Source organism: Trachypithecus francoisi, unplaced genomic scaffold (assembly GCF_009764315.1).
Source record: "Trachypithecus francoisi isolate TF-2019V2 unplaced genomic scaffold, Tfra_2.0 Lachesis_group0, whole genome shotgun sequence".
Taxonomy (NCBI): Eukaryota; Metazoa; Chordata; class Mammalia; order Primates; family Cercopithecidae; genus Trachypithecus; species Trachypithecus francoisi.
In genome coordinates, this window is record NW_022681453.1 from 150,441,712 (window position 1) to 150,459,986 (window position 18,275).

Consider the following 18,275-nt stretch of genomic DNA (forward strand, 5'->3'; position numbering starts at 1 on the left):
CAACATCCCACCCCACTCAATGCCAATTTACTGTATTAGTCCATTGTCACATTGCTGTGAAGAAATACCTAAGACTGGGTAATTTATAAAGAAAAGATGTTTAACTGACTCACAGTTCTGCTTGGCTGAGGAGGCTTCAGGAAACTTACAATTCTGGCAGAAGGCACATCTTCACAGGGTGGCAAGAGAGAGAATGAGTGCAAGCAGGGGAAATGCCAGACACATATAAAACCATCAGATCTAGTGAGAACTCACTCACTATCATGAGAACAGCATGGGGAGAAACCACACCCATGGTCCAGGCACTTCCCACTGGGTTCCTCTCATGACACATGGGGATTATGAGAACCACAATTCAAGATGAGATGTGAGTGGGGACACAGCCAAACCATATAACCACATCGCTTTTTAAAAATACCAATTCCAACCATAGGTAGGATTAAAAAGAGGATGAGTCCCAGTTCTCTTGGACCACACAGGGTCTTGCCTGCCCCTAGTGTTCCTCATTGTGTCAGTTATGACAGGGAAGATATGAGTTGGATTTTCGTTTCAAATGGAAAACTGTGGTTTCCAAGAATTATCAAAGTTTAGAAAGAGAAGATACCCACAAGAGAATATCAGCCAGGATTCACTCAGAAAAAAAGAAAACAATCTGGCTATTGACAGAGTTTAATTCAGGAAATTGGGTAGAGAGTTGGTGGAGATCTCAAAAGGTACAAAGTGTACACAAAGCTATCAGAGAGGTAATATTTACAGGAAGCAAGTGTGAACCCTAGGAGTAGGAGGAGCAAAGGGAAATGAATCCAGAAGCCCCTAGGAGGGAACAACTGGGCTAGGATCCAGAATTCTAAGGACACTGCCTGGCTGCCCTCTCTGGGGTGTGTCATTGCTGAGATGAAGCTAACAGGAAGAGCAGGCAAATAGGAAGGAGCAAGCCCTTCTCTCCTCCACTGGGTTCTAGTCATCCTCTGGCACTTCATACTGGCAGGATCCAACAGCACTGGCAAAGGGAAGCATGGTTTGTAGGACCCCAGTGCCAGGATCACAGAGCCAGTAAAGATGGGTGGATTTGGAGCTGAGACACTAGTTTGATGACTGGCACAAAAAGCATTTCTGGATCCCTTGAGGGTCCCCCTCACCCTCTTTCTTACACACAAGAATCTGAGGTTCATAGAATTTAAGAGAACTATTTAGGACCTCACGTAACAGCAGCACAGCTAGGGCTCACAAGCATGAGTATGGAAAAACATAGTGACAATTAAAATGTTCTTTCGTTAGGTAGAAAAACAGTCAATTTTGAATTTGTTTCGGTGGTGGAGAATTTTATAGATAATAGATGTATTTAGATGAGACATTTTCAAAATGTGTTTGGCTTGTAAGAGTCATACTAATTGCAGTAATTTGTGTGAATTAATTACTAAGCTATGGAATTATGATTGTGTATGCTAATACTAAGGGTCAGATCAATTTTGTTGTTTTATTTTCATTACAACACCAAGCCTCTGGTCATACGGGTTCATTCTCCATTGTTTGTTGTTTATATGACATATCCATCCATACAAGACTCAAAAGGTATTTAGCAACAACATAGCCTGTTAGTTTTCTACTGGAGGCAAGGAAATGATAACCAATGCAGCCACTAGGGAAAATATTCTCCAATGATAAGCCCAGTTAGTTCAGATATGCAATCTTTTTCATAAAATCTCTGGCTAGTTCCTGGGATATCAGAAATGGTATTTTTCAGATGGCTTAAGATCACCTTAAAACATTCACAGATGGTCTAATATAGGCAGAAAGGCACAGGGAGTCTATGGACTATTTGATCTCAGCTCTGTCACTTTAGAGGTGACCTTGAGTAAATTACTTTAGTATATTACTTGTTCAATAGAGATGGGAATGTTCACTTATTTATTCAACAAATAAATGTTGAATCTGTATTTGTATGTATTCAACAAATACGGAGTGCCTACCATGTGCCTGGTACTGCTCTAAGCGTTAGGAATCCCTCTGCCTTCAGTGAGCTTTGCCTTGTGTTACAGTGTATTCGTCTGTTTTCATGCTGCTGATAAAGACATGTTTAAGACTGGAAAATTTATAAAGAAAAAGAGGTTTAATGGACTCACAGTTCCACGTAGCTGGGGAGGCCTCACAATCACGGTGGAAGGTGAAAGGCACACCTTTCATGGCAGTAGACAAGAGAGAAATGAGAGCCAAGTGAAAGGGGAAACCCCTTATAAAATCATCAGATCTCGTGAGACTTATTCACTACCAAGAGAACAGTATGGGGGAGCTGCCCCCATGATTCAGTTATCTCCCACCAGGTCCCTCCCACAACATGTGGGAATTATGAGAACTACAATTCAAGATGAGATTTCGGTGGGGACACAGCCAAACCATATCATTCAAGAAGGCAGAAAATAAACACATAAATATATAGAATATCAAGTAGCAGTATATAATACAGGAAAAAAATAAAGCAAGTAGAGAACGATGAGAGTGAACAATGTGTACAGAGTGGATGAAGAAGAACTGTCTGTTCATATAACATCTAAACAGATATCTGAAGAAAGGAGGGAACCATGTGGATATCTGCAGAGCTTTCCAAACAGTAGGACCTGGAAGGGAAGTGCAAGGGTCCCTGGCAGAACATGCTTAGAGAGGATATTGAAAGGTAAGGCGGAGGGAGGGGAGTGGTCAGAGAAGAGGTCAGCAAGTTGTGGGGAGTGGGGAAGGGGCAGGAACAGATCTTGCAGTACCTTTTAAGCCACAGGAATCCATTACAAAGTTTTGAGCAAAGGCCTGACATGGTCTGACTAGTACTTCAAGAAGCATTATTGCTAGGGGCTACCATGGGAGGCAGGGAGACCAGTTAGGAAGCTACTGTTGTAATCCAGGCCAAAAGTTATGGTGGCTTGGAAAAGGATGCTAGGAATGGAGATGTTGAGAAGTGTTTGGGTTCAAGGTGTATTTTGAAGGACAAGTAAACAAAATTGCTGATTTGCAGTGAGAGGCGCACTTAGGATGGTCCCAAAGTTTCCCCCTGGGCAGCAGAAAGAATGAATGCTGTTACTAAAAAGAAGAAGGCAGTGGGAGAGACTGCTTAATCGTTGTGAACCTGTTGTGAGATAGTAACTCACTGCAGTAAACAAGATGTAAATGAAATAACCACTGTTCTTGGCGCACAGTAGGTATTCAGACAATCTTAGTCCCTTCCTTATCCTTTGTAACAATAACACTTCTTTGTTACCTATTCTTGTTCTTACAATGAATTTATTTGCTATCCATACACAGACACACCTGCCCTTTTATTCACTACTTCTCTACAGATCAGTATGTAGTCAAAACAGTTCCACAACAGTGAACAGGTCAGCCAAACCTCACCCAGAAAAACCCCTAATAGACTACACACTAGATAGACATAGGTCACATTTTTAAATAAATAAAGAGAAATGATTTATGCCAAAATAGTATACAGAGTAATCCTCTTTGTGCTTTGAAGTACTTAGTGCTTCAGCATACTGAAAGTTCCCCTGGTATTTGTTGCTTTTTAAAATAGAAATTCTATGATGAGTAAAATATTTTATAAGCATTTTTGCCTTAGAATTTCTAAAGAGATGCTAAGAAACTGAGAAGTTACCAAAAAATCTGTTGAATTACCTACTGAATAGATATTTCATGGTAAAATTTCCTACTTGTTTTATTCTTTTGTCTAAAATTTTGAAGCATAATGTTAAAAGACAATAAGTCATGTGGATTCTACACACTTATGTAAATATGTGTTAGCAATGTTTTATCCTGTGCTCACCTGAAAAATAACCAACATGTAAGTGGAAGCATACAGTCTACGTATTTTTTTAAAAGCTCAGTTCTTTAAAATTCTTTGTTGCAGATTCACTTGAAATGTCAGTATTCAGTTCACATATCTCTATATTCTTAAGAATCATCAGCATTTAATTTATGAGTGTTTTTGGTTGGAAAGATTTTGCTGCTTAAAATTCAATTCAATCCCCTTGGTCTGAGTCGAGGAATACTTATATCTTGCATTTTTCCCAAAGCCCTCCTCTATGCCCAATTTCCCGTAATTGAGCTAATCTTTAATCCAAAGTACAGTGCAAGCTCCCACTGCTTCCCCACTCCAGCCCAGGGACAATAACACAGAGAATAACAGAGCCCGGGAACAGATAGCACATCGGTCTCAGGGTCGCTATTCCTCTGTCTCCAGAAAGCATCTAGTGTATGTGTGACTTCATGTCGCATTTAAAGCTGATGTGTGATTTAAGAAATAAACCCTGCAGACGCCAAGAAGCAACTGAAGGTCCACTGTTGGTAGGAATCACACAAGAACAGGCCAGTTTACTTTCTTTTTTTTTTTGAGGCGGAGTCTCGCTCTGTCGCCCGGACTGGAGTGCAGTGGCCGGATCTCAGCTCACTGCAAGCTCCGCCTCCCGGGTTTACGCCATTCTCCTGCCTCAGCCTCCCGAGTAGCTGGGACTACAGGCGCCCGCCACCTCGCCCGGCTAGTTTTTTTTGTATTTTTAGTAGAGACGGGGTTTCACCGTATTAGCCAGGATGGTCTCGATCTCCTGACCTCGTGATCCGCCCGTCTCGGCCTCCCAAAGTGCTGGGATTACAGGCTTGAGCCACCGCGCCCGGCCGCCAGTTTACTTTCAAGGAGTGAATGCCTTCGGTATGTTCGGCAGCAGGACAGAGCACCTAGCCTTTCCAAAGAGGCGCAGGAGCAAACAAGGTCTCCTCTCTCTTGCTTGGCAAGTAGGAGCATTGGCAGGGGCAGCAAAACCCTTGTAGATGTCTTAGGTTTGTCACTCGTCACTTTTAATACTAAATTGTGGTATGACAGGAACCTCTTCAGGCTACCCAAAGTATACAGTGGAAAGCAAATATCTTTCAGAAAATAAGCCAGTATTTAGTTTAAAATCCAGCCAAGTAGTTGGCATTGGCTATAAAAAACCCAGGGTTGACTATGCAGTCTTTTGTTCATGTTTTCAAATATAACTTTTCTAGCTCATGAACAGGGACCTGTTTATCTCCAGGAAGAATCTACTTCTTAATGTTTTTCTTTAGGTTTAATCCTTCAGGACCCTGTTTAAACCCTGTTTAAAGCAAGTAGCAAGATTTACCTAGGTTTCATTATCATGGTAACTACTAGCAATTTTAACTCTACTGACACCAAGTCTATTTTCCAGCGGGAATAGCCCTACCCTTTGACTTGGATGGAAAATAAAATTGGTTTTGACTGATCTGTTTTTTAATTTCAGGAATAGTTGCTGTTCTCTTCTGTGGAGTCACACAAGCACATTATACCTACAACAATCTGTCTTTGGATTCCAAAATAAGAACTAAACAGGTAAAAGAAAAAATTTACTACAGACTTGGTCTCTTTTCTCAGTGAAATGGTTATGTAGCAATTCTGGCAGTATAGTCAGAAAGAATTTCATTAGTAAAGGAAGAATGTAAGCTTAAGGCTTCTTTACGAGTTGGATATTTATAGATTTTTTTCCCTCCAGGATAACCATTAACAATTCTCTTGGTAAGCAAAAATATAGCTATAATAGTCTCTCCCTCCTGAGAGATGTTGAACTTAGACTGTCAGTCTTAAAGATGAAAGACATACAGTTGATAAGAATTCACAGTCACTTACATCTAAAAGCATTATAAAGCATGTGAGATTGGGTAGTTATAGAGAAAGAAGGAAATGAAGAAAAAGAAAGAAGTGAGGTTTGGTCTTTAATTGGGTGCTTTTGATGCCAAGCAAACTCAACTGCCAGTTGTCACACAAGCAGAATATATCTCCCTTATGCCAAGAACACATCTGTTTGGATATTTCCACATAAACACACACATATTCTTTCCACAGACATTTGCTGCACAGCCACTCTGTGCCAAACACCATGCTAGCTACTAGGAATACAAGAACAGATAGTTTATGACCCTGGCTTCAAGAGGTTCATTATCAATACTGCTGATGAAGACACAGATGCGTAGCTAACAACTTGCCACAGTTTTATAACTGCTGTCATAGAAATATCTCTATAGTGTGCATAAGGACCTTTAGTAGGACATCACCCTACAGTTAGGATTGAGAAAGTCAGGAGAAAGTTTCCAGAGATGGTGTCCAACCTGGAGCTTGAAATATAAATAGAAGTTAACTAGGTAAAGATCTGGGGTCTACTAGAAGGTAGAAGGTAACCACAAGGGCATTTGAGGCCAAGGGATCAGCATGCACAATGTCTCTTGAGCAGCCAGTGGAAGCTCTGTAAATAGTTCAGCATGGCTTGTGAATGAGGCAAGGCTGAAGCAAGTGGGATACAGTGAGATCAGAGACAAACTCATGAAAGGACTTATGTATCTTGCGAAGGACTTTAGACTATAACCTATAAATAATGGGGAGTGGCTTACATAACAGGAATGTATTGTCTCGCAGTTCTGGAGACCAGAGTCTGAGATCAAGGTATTGGCAGGATAACCCCTTTTGAGGGCTGTGGAGGAGAATCTGTTCTCTCTCTCTCTTAGCCTCTAGAAGATTTCTGGAATCTTTCATGTTCTTTGGATTCTAGACATATCCACCCCAATCTCTGCCTTTGTGTTCACATAGCATTCTCCCTACATGCATGTCTACCACCAAATTTCCTCTTTTATAAGGACACAGGTCATATTGAGTTAGGGGCCTACCATACTCTGGTATGACCTCATCTTAGCTGATTACATTTTCAATGACTCCATTTCCAAATACAGTCACATTTTGAGCTACTGGGGTTTAGGACTTCAACATATGAATTTTGGAGGAACACAGTTCAGCCCATAACAAGAAGTCGTTGAAGGGTCCTAGGCAAAATAATTTTAAGATCATTGTAGTTCCATTTTAGGAATATGACTCTGGCAGACATGAAGAACATGGACCAAACAGCACTTGTATCAGTTAGCTTTTTCACAAAACCCCAGGGTCATCCAACAGTAATCATGTATTGATCACACACCTGCAAGCTTTAGCCATTTTGATCGGAGTTGGACTGGGTGCATCTGTTCGTACCAGCTGAGCTTATGTATATGTCTGTTGGTTTGTTGGGGGCTCTATTCTAAAGTAGGCTGGACTGGTAGGCTTTGCTAGTGCCACATGTTTGTCATTCTTCTCCTGATAGAAAAGCAAGCCCCAGTGTTGAAGAAGGTCCATTTCCATGCTGTGCTTGTATCATATCTTCTAAACATCTCATTGGCCAAGGAAAATTATATGGCATAGTCCAGTGTACAGAGGCCAAGCCAATCCCTGACCACAGTGGGAGAGCACTGCAAAGTTATGTGGCAAAGAGTGTGGACATAGACAATGATGGAGAATTGGACTGAATGATGCAATCTAACCCAAAATGCAAGTGGAGGTAGAGAGGTCTCTTGTAATAAACATGGTGATACTGAAGACGTCTGATTTGATATTAAGGCAGTGAGAGTAGAGAAAGCAAAAGCAACCAAAGCAAAACCTGTAATTGGCCAGAAATTCCTAAACAGGATTTCCTGAGGACTTTGAAGCTCTCCAGAATGAGCTATCACTTTCATCCCTCTGTCTTTGTCACATCCCAAGCTTGACTCTACCTCTACCTGCCCAGGGACTCTGCAAGGTCACCCTTCCCCTCTGCCCATCACCTCAAATTCCTCAGAGGAATCACAAGATGCAATTACAGAAATCTTGAGGCCCCCTGAGTGAAACAAAAGAAAAAAGCCCCCCAAACAAAAAACTGATACCAATATCCAGAAACCTCCAACATATAGTCTTTCAGAATCCCTTTAATTTTGAATACTACTAGCTTTTCCTAAGGCTTAAAGGGAAATGTCTTGGGTTGTTTTTTTCCTAACCTCTTCTGGTTCTCTGAGCATATTTGTATGCTGGGAAGCTGAACCCTGTTTAGGGACTTGCACTTTTAAGTCATTCTATCTAGACTGCTCAGTAGAACTTCAAAGATAACTCATCTCATGGCAAGACAGCAGCCCAGCATCTAGGGGAGACAAAGCTAAAATCAGTGCCCATAGCCTTCTGTTCTCCCTCTGAATGGCTTGACAAGCCCTCCCTGACAGGTTGCCAGCATTCATTTTTACATCACTCTCCTTTAAGGAAGATAATCTTACAAGTTCTTTCCTTAACATCTAGGTAACTGCATATCCCCATCTTTGTTCCCCACACTGCCTTCTTTTTTGGATGCCTGGCCTTGTAGCAGAAGCTTAATAAATGCTAATTCCCTTCCACTTCATTTTCATCCCTTTCCTCACTTCTTTTCTATTAGGATCTGTCATTTTCTGCTCATTTTCTTCTTATAATATGTACATACACAGCATATGTACATATTTATACGTACTTGCATATCTATGCATGCATATACACATGCACATCCCATACTCTAGTATAAAGAGTCTAAAGTCCCCACTTTGAAAGAGTGCAATCAGAGGCTCGCAGCCACACCAGAGGCCCTGCACTAGTATAACAAGCAGAGTTGAAATTCTCGTGGGAAACGAATTCTAAATTGTAGAGAAACACTGAGGCATGTACTAAAGACGTTGCCACTGTGTCCTCTCTGAAACTGGGAAAGGTTTTTGCAGTATTCTGTGATGTTACATGGTTACAGGACACAGTATCTGGCTCTACATATCCCAGGTTGTGTTCACACTGTCAACGGGGAGGTAGCAGTTACACAGCTTCTTTGCCTCTGTTGCCGGGACTGTTTAATGAGAGTGTAGGAAGCCAATTAGTAAACTCAGGGAAATCCATGTAAATCATGTTTGAGTTATAAAATTCAAAGATGACATGATTTACAAAAGAGTTCTATTCAACTCTGTCTATACCCGTTAATCAAATAGCTATATCTGGATACAAAGGCTTTAGAGAATTATGCATTCTTTATAGCTTGAAGAATTAGAGTGCCTTTTTAAAGTTGTATTTTTTCATTTTAAGATATATTTCGTCCATGATAATGACCCTTTAGATGTAGGAACTTCATTTTTGCTTCAACCTATGAAAACACATGTAGCATCACTATGTGTTAGGCAAAAAGCAGTATAATAGAGGCACTATGATGCTGTTACCCAACATAAGGATTTGTATTTTGAATACCAAAGCATCCTATTAAAGAGTGTGTGAACATATGCAGCAATTCATTTCCCTGGACTTGGAGTTCTTTGTTGCTTTAGGGTGTGCACATCAAGTCCTAGAGACAGACAGATACTGTAAGCCTCTTACCCTGGGAGCTGAGCACTGCTAGGGATACTCAAGACGGACATCAGCACACAGCAGTATGGCCCGGAGGTCTCACCCAGAGCCATCCAGAAGACTATGTACAGACCCCAAGAACCCACTCAGATGATTTCCAGCCTTCCTCCAACACATTTCCTCCCACATTCCCTCACCCCCTAGGCGGGCCTGGGAGCTTGTTACCTGGGCCAAACTCCAGGGTGTTCCCATCAGCTGTATTTACCTTGCCTGAGGCTAACTTGCAAACCCATGTACTTCCATAGCATCCCTTTTAATTAGAATTTCTCCTTCCCTTCACATAGTTGCCACCAAAAATTATTGCCAACAAATACACATGGGTATATGAAATAAATGTAAATAATTAACATTTACTGTGCATTAACACATACAAAGTGCTTATCTCATTTACTTTCTACTTACCTTTCTACCTTAGAGGTAACTCTTATTATCACTGATTCCCTTCATGCATTGAACAAATTTTTTTTGAGAGCCTACTTTGTGCCAGCCACTGCTCAAGGTACTGGGGGTACAACAGTGAACAAAAAAAGAATTTCTAGTTGAGGAGCTTCATAGCAGTCAAAATAAATAAGCAAAGTATACAGTGCACTCATGGTAAGACGTAAGGCCAGAATAAAGCAGGGATGGGTAGCTAGGAATATATGATGGGAAGGCAGGCTTGTAATATTAGATTGGGTATCCAGGAAAGGCCTCAGCAAGGTGATATTTGAAAAAAGTAAAAGAGGGAGTCATGTGGACATTTGGGACAGAGCTGTAGAGAAATCGGGAATGACAGATACAGAGGCTCCGGGGAGCAGGAGAACCAATGTGGCTGGTATGGAGCAAACAAGGGAGAGTATGACAGAAATAGCAGAGCAGTGAGAAGGGACAGGTCGTGGAGAGCCCAAATGAGGTGGGGAAACACTTGAGACCTTTAAGGACAGGCATGTACATACATTTTTAAAGAATGGAAGTGTCCATTATTAATTAGGGAAGACTATAACAGGTTTGGGGGAAAATTATGAGCCCAGGGTTGACTTGTTAAGTTTGGGATGTGTATTAGTCAAGTGGAGCTGTTGTATAGCCAGTTGGATGGAGAATTCTGGAGTTCAGAGGAGAGGTCTAGGAGAAAAATATAATTTTGAGTGTCGTCAGCATATGACTAACATATAGAGATGATAATTGCATATCATATAGAGATGATACTGAGAACATGAGACGGGATGGAATCTCTAAGGCAGTGATAGAGAAGAGGTCCAAAGACCAATCTAAGGTACTCCAATGTTAAGAAATCCAAAATCAGCAAATGAGCCTGAAAGGTAATAGATATTAGGGAAAAGAAAAGGAAAGTATGGCGTCCTAGAAGTCAAAAGAAGAGTGTCTCAAGGAGCATGATGAATTATAACAAATGCTGCTGAAATTTCAAGTAAAATGAAGAAAATGAACACCATTGATAACAGTGTTAAGAACCATGTTGGCAGAAAACCTGAATAGAATGGGTTCAAGGGAGAATAAGAGGAAAGAAATTGGAAACCTCATGTATCAACAAGTCCTTCAGTGAAGTTTTGCTGAAGAGCAGCAGAGAAATGAAATAATCACTGGAGGAAGAATTAGGACCAAAGAAAATATCTTTTTATTTTTAAGGTAGGAAAAATAACAGTGCTTTTGTATGTTGAGGAGATGAAACAGTAAAGAAAAAAACGATGTATTCAAGTTTTTTCTAGGCTCATAAGTAGCAGATTTCAACTCAGATTTTTTACTTTGTGGTTCAAACTGTTTTCCCTCTTACTAAATATCATTTGGTTACTAGATGGGATAGTACCAATTGTGGGGCATCGTTTATTCAGTAAACCTTGAATGGGTGGAAGGAAAAACAAATGAATCTCTGGCCATATTTATTATACTTTCAGCTAATTCAGATAATTAGTCATTTATTTTATATAGTATTTGATTCTGTTATCTTTGAAAATCTACCTATTTCAGTGCATTTTAATTTTTTACACAAATACAAGTTGGGATGGACATAGATGTTTTCATGTATTTGCTTTTGAAAAGCCAGATTCTTTGTCTAGCATTTATGGGCAAACAATGACATCTTCATTATAGCACATTCTTTCCAGATGCTTATTTTATTTCCATTCCCCCCAGATGATATTTATAGTGTTTATCGCCGTTGAACGGAAAAGCAGCAATGCAAATCCAAATTTAAATTTCCAATAAAAGACGACAATGGCAGCCAAATTATATGTTCTGTGCATGACTCTGAAAATTCAAATAAAGGATCTGGAATATGGGAGCAGAAAGATATAGTGGAAAGAACACTTGGCTAAGAGTCTAGAAAACTGAGTCTTGCCCCCATCCTCTAGTACTCATGGTATGGCCTCAGATAATTAATTTAACACACATGAGCTTCACTTTTTCCATCTGTAAAATGAATGATTGAATTAAATGATGGGGTTTTAAGGATCATGCTCTAGATCTAATGTACTTTTACTTGACATGGAGCATAACGCATGTGTCTGGTTCTTTCTCTTAGACTACAATTGAGTAGGGATCACTTGATTAAAGACTGCAATGCATACAGATGAGAGGAGGAATTAGAGTTTACCATTTAACTTGAGGCCAAATCACTGGGTATACCATTTCAATAAGTTGTCAAAGCAAATCCAAGGATGAGGCAATCAAAAACCAAAGTCCCTGGTTCATACTGGAGTAAAAAGTTTCATACTGAGGGCTGCATGCTTCTTCCTGGAAAAACTCTCAGCTGCTAGGTGAATGGTTGTGATGGCTTTCCCTAAGATTGCCTGCATCCTTAGGGTAGAGAGTAGAAACCTTATATTGCTATAACTCAGCATCTCAGGATATGACTGAAGAACCTTACAGCTTTTTCAAGCATGGACTAATTGTGTTCTAAGAACTACAGTACTTGCATGGCTGGTACCATGCTGGAAGCCAGGGAGACAAGGGCAAATACCACATAGTTCTTGTCCTTTGGAGGTCCTAAAATAGCAGAAGACATACACTTGCACACAAACATATATATGCATATGCATGCACACACTCACATGCACAACCACATGTGGCAGATGTTAACATAGAGGGATGCACAACATGTCATGGAAACCAGAGAACTGAATTGCTTACTGGAGGGAAGGTTTTCCTGGGAAGCTGGTTTTTGGGTTGGGTGTTTTGGAGTTTGGATATAGAGTTAATTAGGATATTGTCACCCAGATTTCATGGAGAATAAAAGCAAAAAGAATAGAGTATGCAAAAATATAAAACTAAGAAAGAATTTGAAAGCAATCCTAAACAGAAAGAACAAAGCTGGAGGCATGAAGTTACCCAATTTGAAACTATACTATAAGGCTACAGTAACCAAAACAGTATTGTATCAGTACAAAAATGGACACAAAGGGCAATAAAACAGAATACAGAACCTAGAAATAAAGCTGCACACCAGCACCCATCTGGTCTTTGACAAAGGCAACAAAAATAAGCAATGGGGAAGTGAATCCCTGTTCAATAAATGGTGCTGGAGAGCTGGCTTGCCACATGTGGAAGAATGAAACTGGACCCCCTATCTTTCACCATATACAAAAATTAACTTACGATGGATTAAAGATTTAAATGTAGGACCTTAAGCTATAAAAACTCCTCAAAAGCAATTACAACAAAAACAAAAACTGACAAGTGGGACCTAATTAAGCCAAAGAGATTCTGCAGAGCAAAATAAACTATCAACAGAGTAAACAGACAACCTACATAATGGGAGAAAATATTCACACACTATGCATCAGACAAAGATCTAATACTAGAATCTATAAGAAACTTAAACAACTAAACAAGCGAAAAAACAAATAACCCCATAAAAATTGGGAAAGGACATGAACAGACGCTTCTCGAAAGAAGACATACAGGTGGCCAACAAACATATGAGAAAATGCTCAACATCACTACTTAGAAGTGCACATCAAAACCATAGTGAGATATTATCTCACACCAGTCAGAATGGCTGTTATTTTAAAAAAGCAGATGCTAATGAGGCTGTGGAGAAAACAGAACTCATACACTGCTGATGGGAATGTAAGTTAGTTCAGTCACCATGGAAAGCAGTTTAGAGATTTTTCAAAGAACCTAAAACAGGACTACCATTTGACCTGGCAAACTCATTACTGGGTATACATCCAAAGGAAAATGAATTAGTCTATGAAAAATCATGCATGCATATGTTCCGCAGCACTATTCATAATAAGAAAGACATGGAATCAATCTAGGTGCCCATCAACAGTGGATTAGATAAAGAAAATGTGGTACATATAAACCACAGAATACTACACATCCATAAGGAAGAATGAAATCATGTCCTTTGCAGCAACATGGATGCAGCTGGAGGCCATTTTCCTAAGCAAATTAACACAGGAACAGAAAACCAAATACCACATGTTCTCACTTGTAAGTGGAAGAAAAACATTGGTTACTCATGGACATAAAGATGGCAACAGTAGACACTAAGAGCTACTAGAAGGCAGGAGGGAAAGAATAAAGGTTGACAATACAACTATTGTGTACTGTGCTCACTACCTAAGTACAGGATCAGCCATACCACTAACTTCAGCATTATGCAATACACCATATAACAAAAGTACACGTGTAGTCCTTCGATCTAAAATAAAAATGGAAAAAAAAAAAAAGCTTGACAAGTCCCAGAAACAAAGAAGTAACACACTGTGACTAGGTGCCAGGTTGCCTCAGAGAAGTAGGTAGGGGTAGGCCAATGGTATAGGTTGGGGAGCACTGAAGGGAAGCGTGTGGAAGACAGCTGAGAATGAAAATGGAGAGGTAAGTCCAGATGAACCTGTTAGTGTCTCAGTGTGCTCCCCTTGGGAGAACTCTATCCTATAAGGGTAATAATTGGTTAAGCCTTTTAGGCATAGAGATAATGATAATAATCAGATTTCTGCCTTATGCAGATAACCATGGTAGCATCATTGAGGAAAAACTGGACAATTCATAGTATTTTTGTCTCTGTTAGTGGTTTTAAGGGTTAGTTATGAGCAAATATGGTAAGTGACTTCCACGACATCAATCTTAACACTCACCACACTTCTTTTTAGTAAACTGTGTACATATATAACATCTAAATTTATCTTAACTTTCTGTGACTCCAGACATATTTTTGTACTGTTTAACCTCTTAGGATATTGTGATCTATATGAAAAGTTTATGGAAATTTACCGTCTGGTTTTGCCTTGAACTTAGGAGCTAGATAAATTCTTTCTGAATTAATAAATAAATTAATGAGTGAATGAATTATGACCATTAACATTCCAAGATAAAAAATAGAGAAGAGAATATATGCTAATTAATGGTTTTATTTAATTCTGATATGATGCATTAATTTAAATTTAATGAGTTGGATGCATAAGGCAAATGTCTAGGGTGATCTTGAGATATTGAAAGAAAGACGAAGTACAATTCCATTACTTGCGTGTTTCCTGCAGTGTGCCCATGCCTTACTGATTTGCATTACAGTGGGTTTTTGATTATGGTTTTGTGCATTTTTTTTCTATTTCTTTTAACAAAAGCAGTCACGTTCCATCCCAGTTACCTGTTCCAAGGCACGGTGGAGAGAGAATGTCATGGGCAACAATGCCCCTGCCTCCCTGGCTTCTGAGAAGATCAAAGATATCTTCATAAAGCATAAAATTGCCTTTTTAAAATTACTCTAATTACATTTCTTTTGTCAAGATTTCTACCACTTTTCTTCTCTCCTTCATTCAAAATATCTTTAAAAATACCATCCTAGAAGGGCTGAATTTATAAATGATGGCAAAGTGTTTCAATTTCTCCTTAGCTAAGCTGGTGATTCTTTTCAATGAAACTCATTATATTGTATAAAGGACATTTAGTAGTTCAGCTAATACGTGTTTCCTTTTAAATGCTAATGAGAATGGAGCTCCCACATCATGGCAAGAACACATTGTACTTTCAGTGCCCAAAAAGAATTATTTCCCTACTTGAGAAGGCTTTACTCCACAACCAACACGTATTATAGTAGGAGCCACAGATAAATATTTGGCACCTTCAATAGTGAATACCTTCTATGTCCTGGGTACTGGGACCCAGGGAGAAATAAAGATGAGTAAGACACCCGTGCTTCTCCTTGAAAAGTTTTTATGTAAATTGTTTTCTCTGACAAAGGTATAGTTGGACTATAACTTCTCAATTAAATCTGTCCTACTCTCTCACCCACAAATCTGTTTATCATAGCATATAATTGCAGTTGGAAATTTTAAGTCATGAAATCAAAGAAGTTCAGAGCTAAGGGAAACTATAAAGATAAACTTTTGAACCCAGAATTTTCTTGGAGGAAACTGAAACCCAGGAAAATTCAATGACTTTGCGGGCTTGGGCCAGTTTTCCAACCCAGGGTCAACCTGGACATGGGTCATTGATCAAGGAATATGCACTGTAAATTAAAAATACACAGCACCTGCCTCTAAAAACAACATTTGGTATATATGTCATATATTGCTGTGTAACAAATTACTCCCAAATTTAGCAGCTTTAAACAACAAACTTGTATTATTATTTTGTATAATTTGTGAAGTCCTAGAATCCAGGAGTATCAGCTTTGCTGGTTGGCTTTGGCTCAGGGTCTTGTGAGGTTGCTGACAAATTGTTGGGCAGGGCTTCCGTGTCTCAAGGCTTGGCTGGGGCTGGAGAATTCTCTCCAAGAGCCTCATTTACATGGGCTGTTGGCAGAAGACCTCAGTTCTTCCACCTGTGTCCTCCACAGGGCTGCTTGGATGTCCTCATGATGTGAAAGCTTACTTTGCCCAGAGCCAGCAAGAGCAAGTGAAACCAGCAAGAGCAAAAAGAAAGAAGCAATGGTTCTGATTAACTAGTCTCTAAAGTTATTTACTGTCATTTCTGCCATATTCTATTTGTTAGAATCTATTCCCTAAAATTGGACCACGTGCAATGGGAGGGAAATTAAGCTTTACATTTTGAAGTGGTGGTGGGGGAAGGGGTGTCAAATAATTTATGGACATTTTAAAGTATGAGGAGGCCCAGTGCCACTTTTGGAAGTAATGTTTGATAGTGCTTTTAATTTCGTAATGATCGAATATTTGGGTTTTCTGCTTCTTCATTCAATTTTAGCCATATCCACTTTCTTAGTAAACAATTATTCTATCCAGGTTTTTAAAAATTTTAGTATCAACAGTTGTTGAACACAATTGTGTCAGACACTGAACATATATGTTTCATGTAATTTATCATTAATATTCACATAAAATCTACAAGGTGAATACTATTATTAATCAGATTTTATAGTCTTAGGGATGTTAAGGCCACACAAAGAATAGAGTAGTGCATCACAAGTCATTGTTGTTTTTAATGTCCTTTGTATATGTTTGATTATAGACCTTTTCTTACAGAAAATTACATGCATGTCTTTCCCCCTTTCATTAAATTTATGAAACTTTACATATTATCCTGATCATTTTCAATTTATTTATGCATTCCACTGTTTTCTCCTTTTATCACTAATCCATTCTTTTTCTTCTCCTTGGGCTTTCTGTTTTTCTTCCCTGTCCCCTTAACAGAGGATGATGAAGGAAACCCCATTCCTGCAGATCACTACTCTCCTCCATTTTTTTTTATTTCCCTGCTTTACTACAACCCTGAGAGAGCCTTAATAGATACAGCCAACAATAGTCTTTTTTCACCAAAGTGTTGGTGCTGTCTCATCATCTATCCTGTTCACCTATTTATCTTATGACAGATATATTATTCCGTTTTGCCTCTGCTGGCTTGCTTTCTTCAGGATTCATCAGCATTCTACCTAACTAAGAGTACTTGAATAATATTATTGTCATTTTATTCTGCTTCTTCATCACCGTCATAAAAGGCTCTGTATCAGAATCACCCCCCAGGACTGTCTTTACCTCTACCCAATAGGCAATGTCTTGGTGGCACGTACTAATTTACCTTTAAATTTCTTACTAACAAGTTTCCAAAGTCTTCCCTTAATTTTTCTTTCTCATCCCCACTAAACCCTAAGAAAGTATACCTACCTCATTTAGCCTTTTCTAAATATTAATTTTCTTTATTATAGTTTCCCCCAAATCATGGTTTTGTATTCTTTCTCACTATGTAGAGCCCCAACTCCTTAAAAAGATAGTGCTCACTGGTGTGCTCTCTTTCTCTCTCTCTCTCTCTCTATTTTTCACTTTTAGAAAACAAAAAAATACCATCATCAGTGCTTGGATATCAACATATAAATTTCATGTCCTTCTATGTATGGATCTGATTCAATGCATAATGGAAAACTTGATCTGAATGGAATTTAGGAGATCAGCTGGTCTGGTACCTGCTTTGATGACACTCAAGACAGATGGTTGGCCATTATTACCTTAAAATTTCTAAGGATGGCAATGGCATAACCCCCTTTAATAGCCCATTACAGTTTTATCATCCTGCTTGATAGGTGTAAGTATGAAGGGCTTCAGTCTCATAATGGCATTTTAGAATGATAAATGGAAATTACTGTAATTTTTCTACTCGTTTTAATTAAATTTTATTGATGCAACACAGAAAACATCAAGGCTGAATATATGTGCCTGAGCATGTGTTTGTTAAAGAATGTTGCCAAATTTAAGGATGCCATTTCCTTAATAATCTTGAAAGATGCAGCAATTGTATTTAATAAAATGTTAAGTCTTTGTGCAATTCCTTCAGAAAAGAAATTGAATTGCTTCTGGAGGCACAGCTCAAAAATTCAAAGAGTCCCATCGGTGGAGATATGATATATAACTCTGAATAAAGTACCCGAGAGAGAAATCTAATAAGTGAGAACAAGAGTTTGGTTTTAGGAGAGTCACTTAATGCAATTGCTCTGGGTTACATTGAAAAAGGACTTGATTGGAATCAGCAGTGACCAACCTCTTCTTAAGGGAAAATAAATAACCGTTATGATGGACCTGCCTCAACAGTGAATACCTAGGTAACAAACTATTGCTGT

General features: G+C 39.1%; 1 protein-coding gene across 1 annotated transcript in view; it reads left to right on the plus strand.

The window, feature by feature from the left end:
* SLC9A9 (solute carrier family 9 member A9) overlaps nucleotides 1-18,275 on the plus strand; it is a 608,786-nt gene that overhangs the window by 306,537 nt on the left and 283,974 nt on the right. Inside the window, exon 9 of the mRNA XM_033212402.1 lies at nucleotides 5,277-5,365. Coding sequence (XP_033068293.1) covers nucleotides 5,277-5,365 — 89 coding nt within the window. The remainder of the gene's footprint in view (nucleotides 1-5,276; nucleotides 5,366-18,275) is intronic.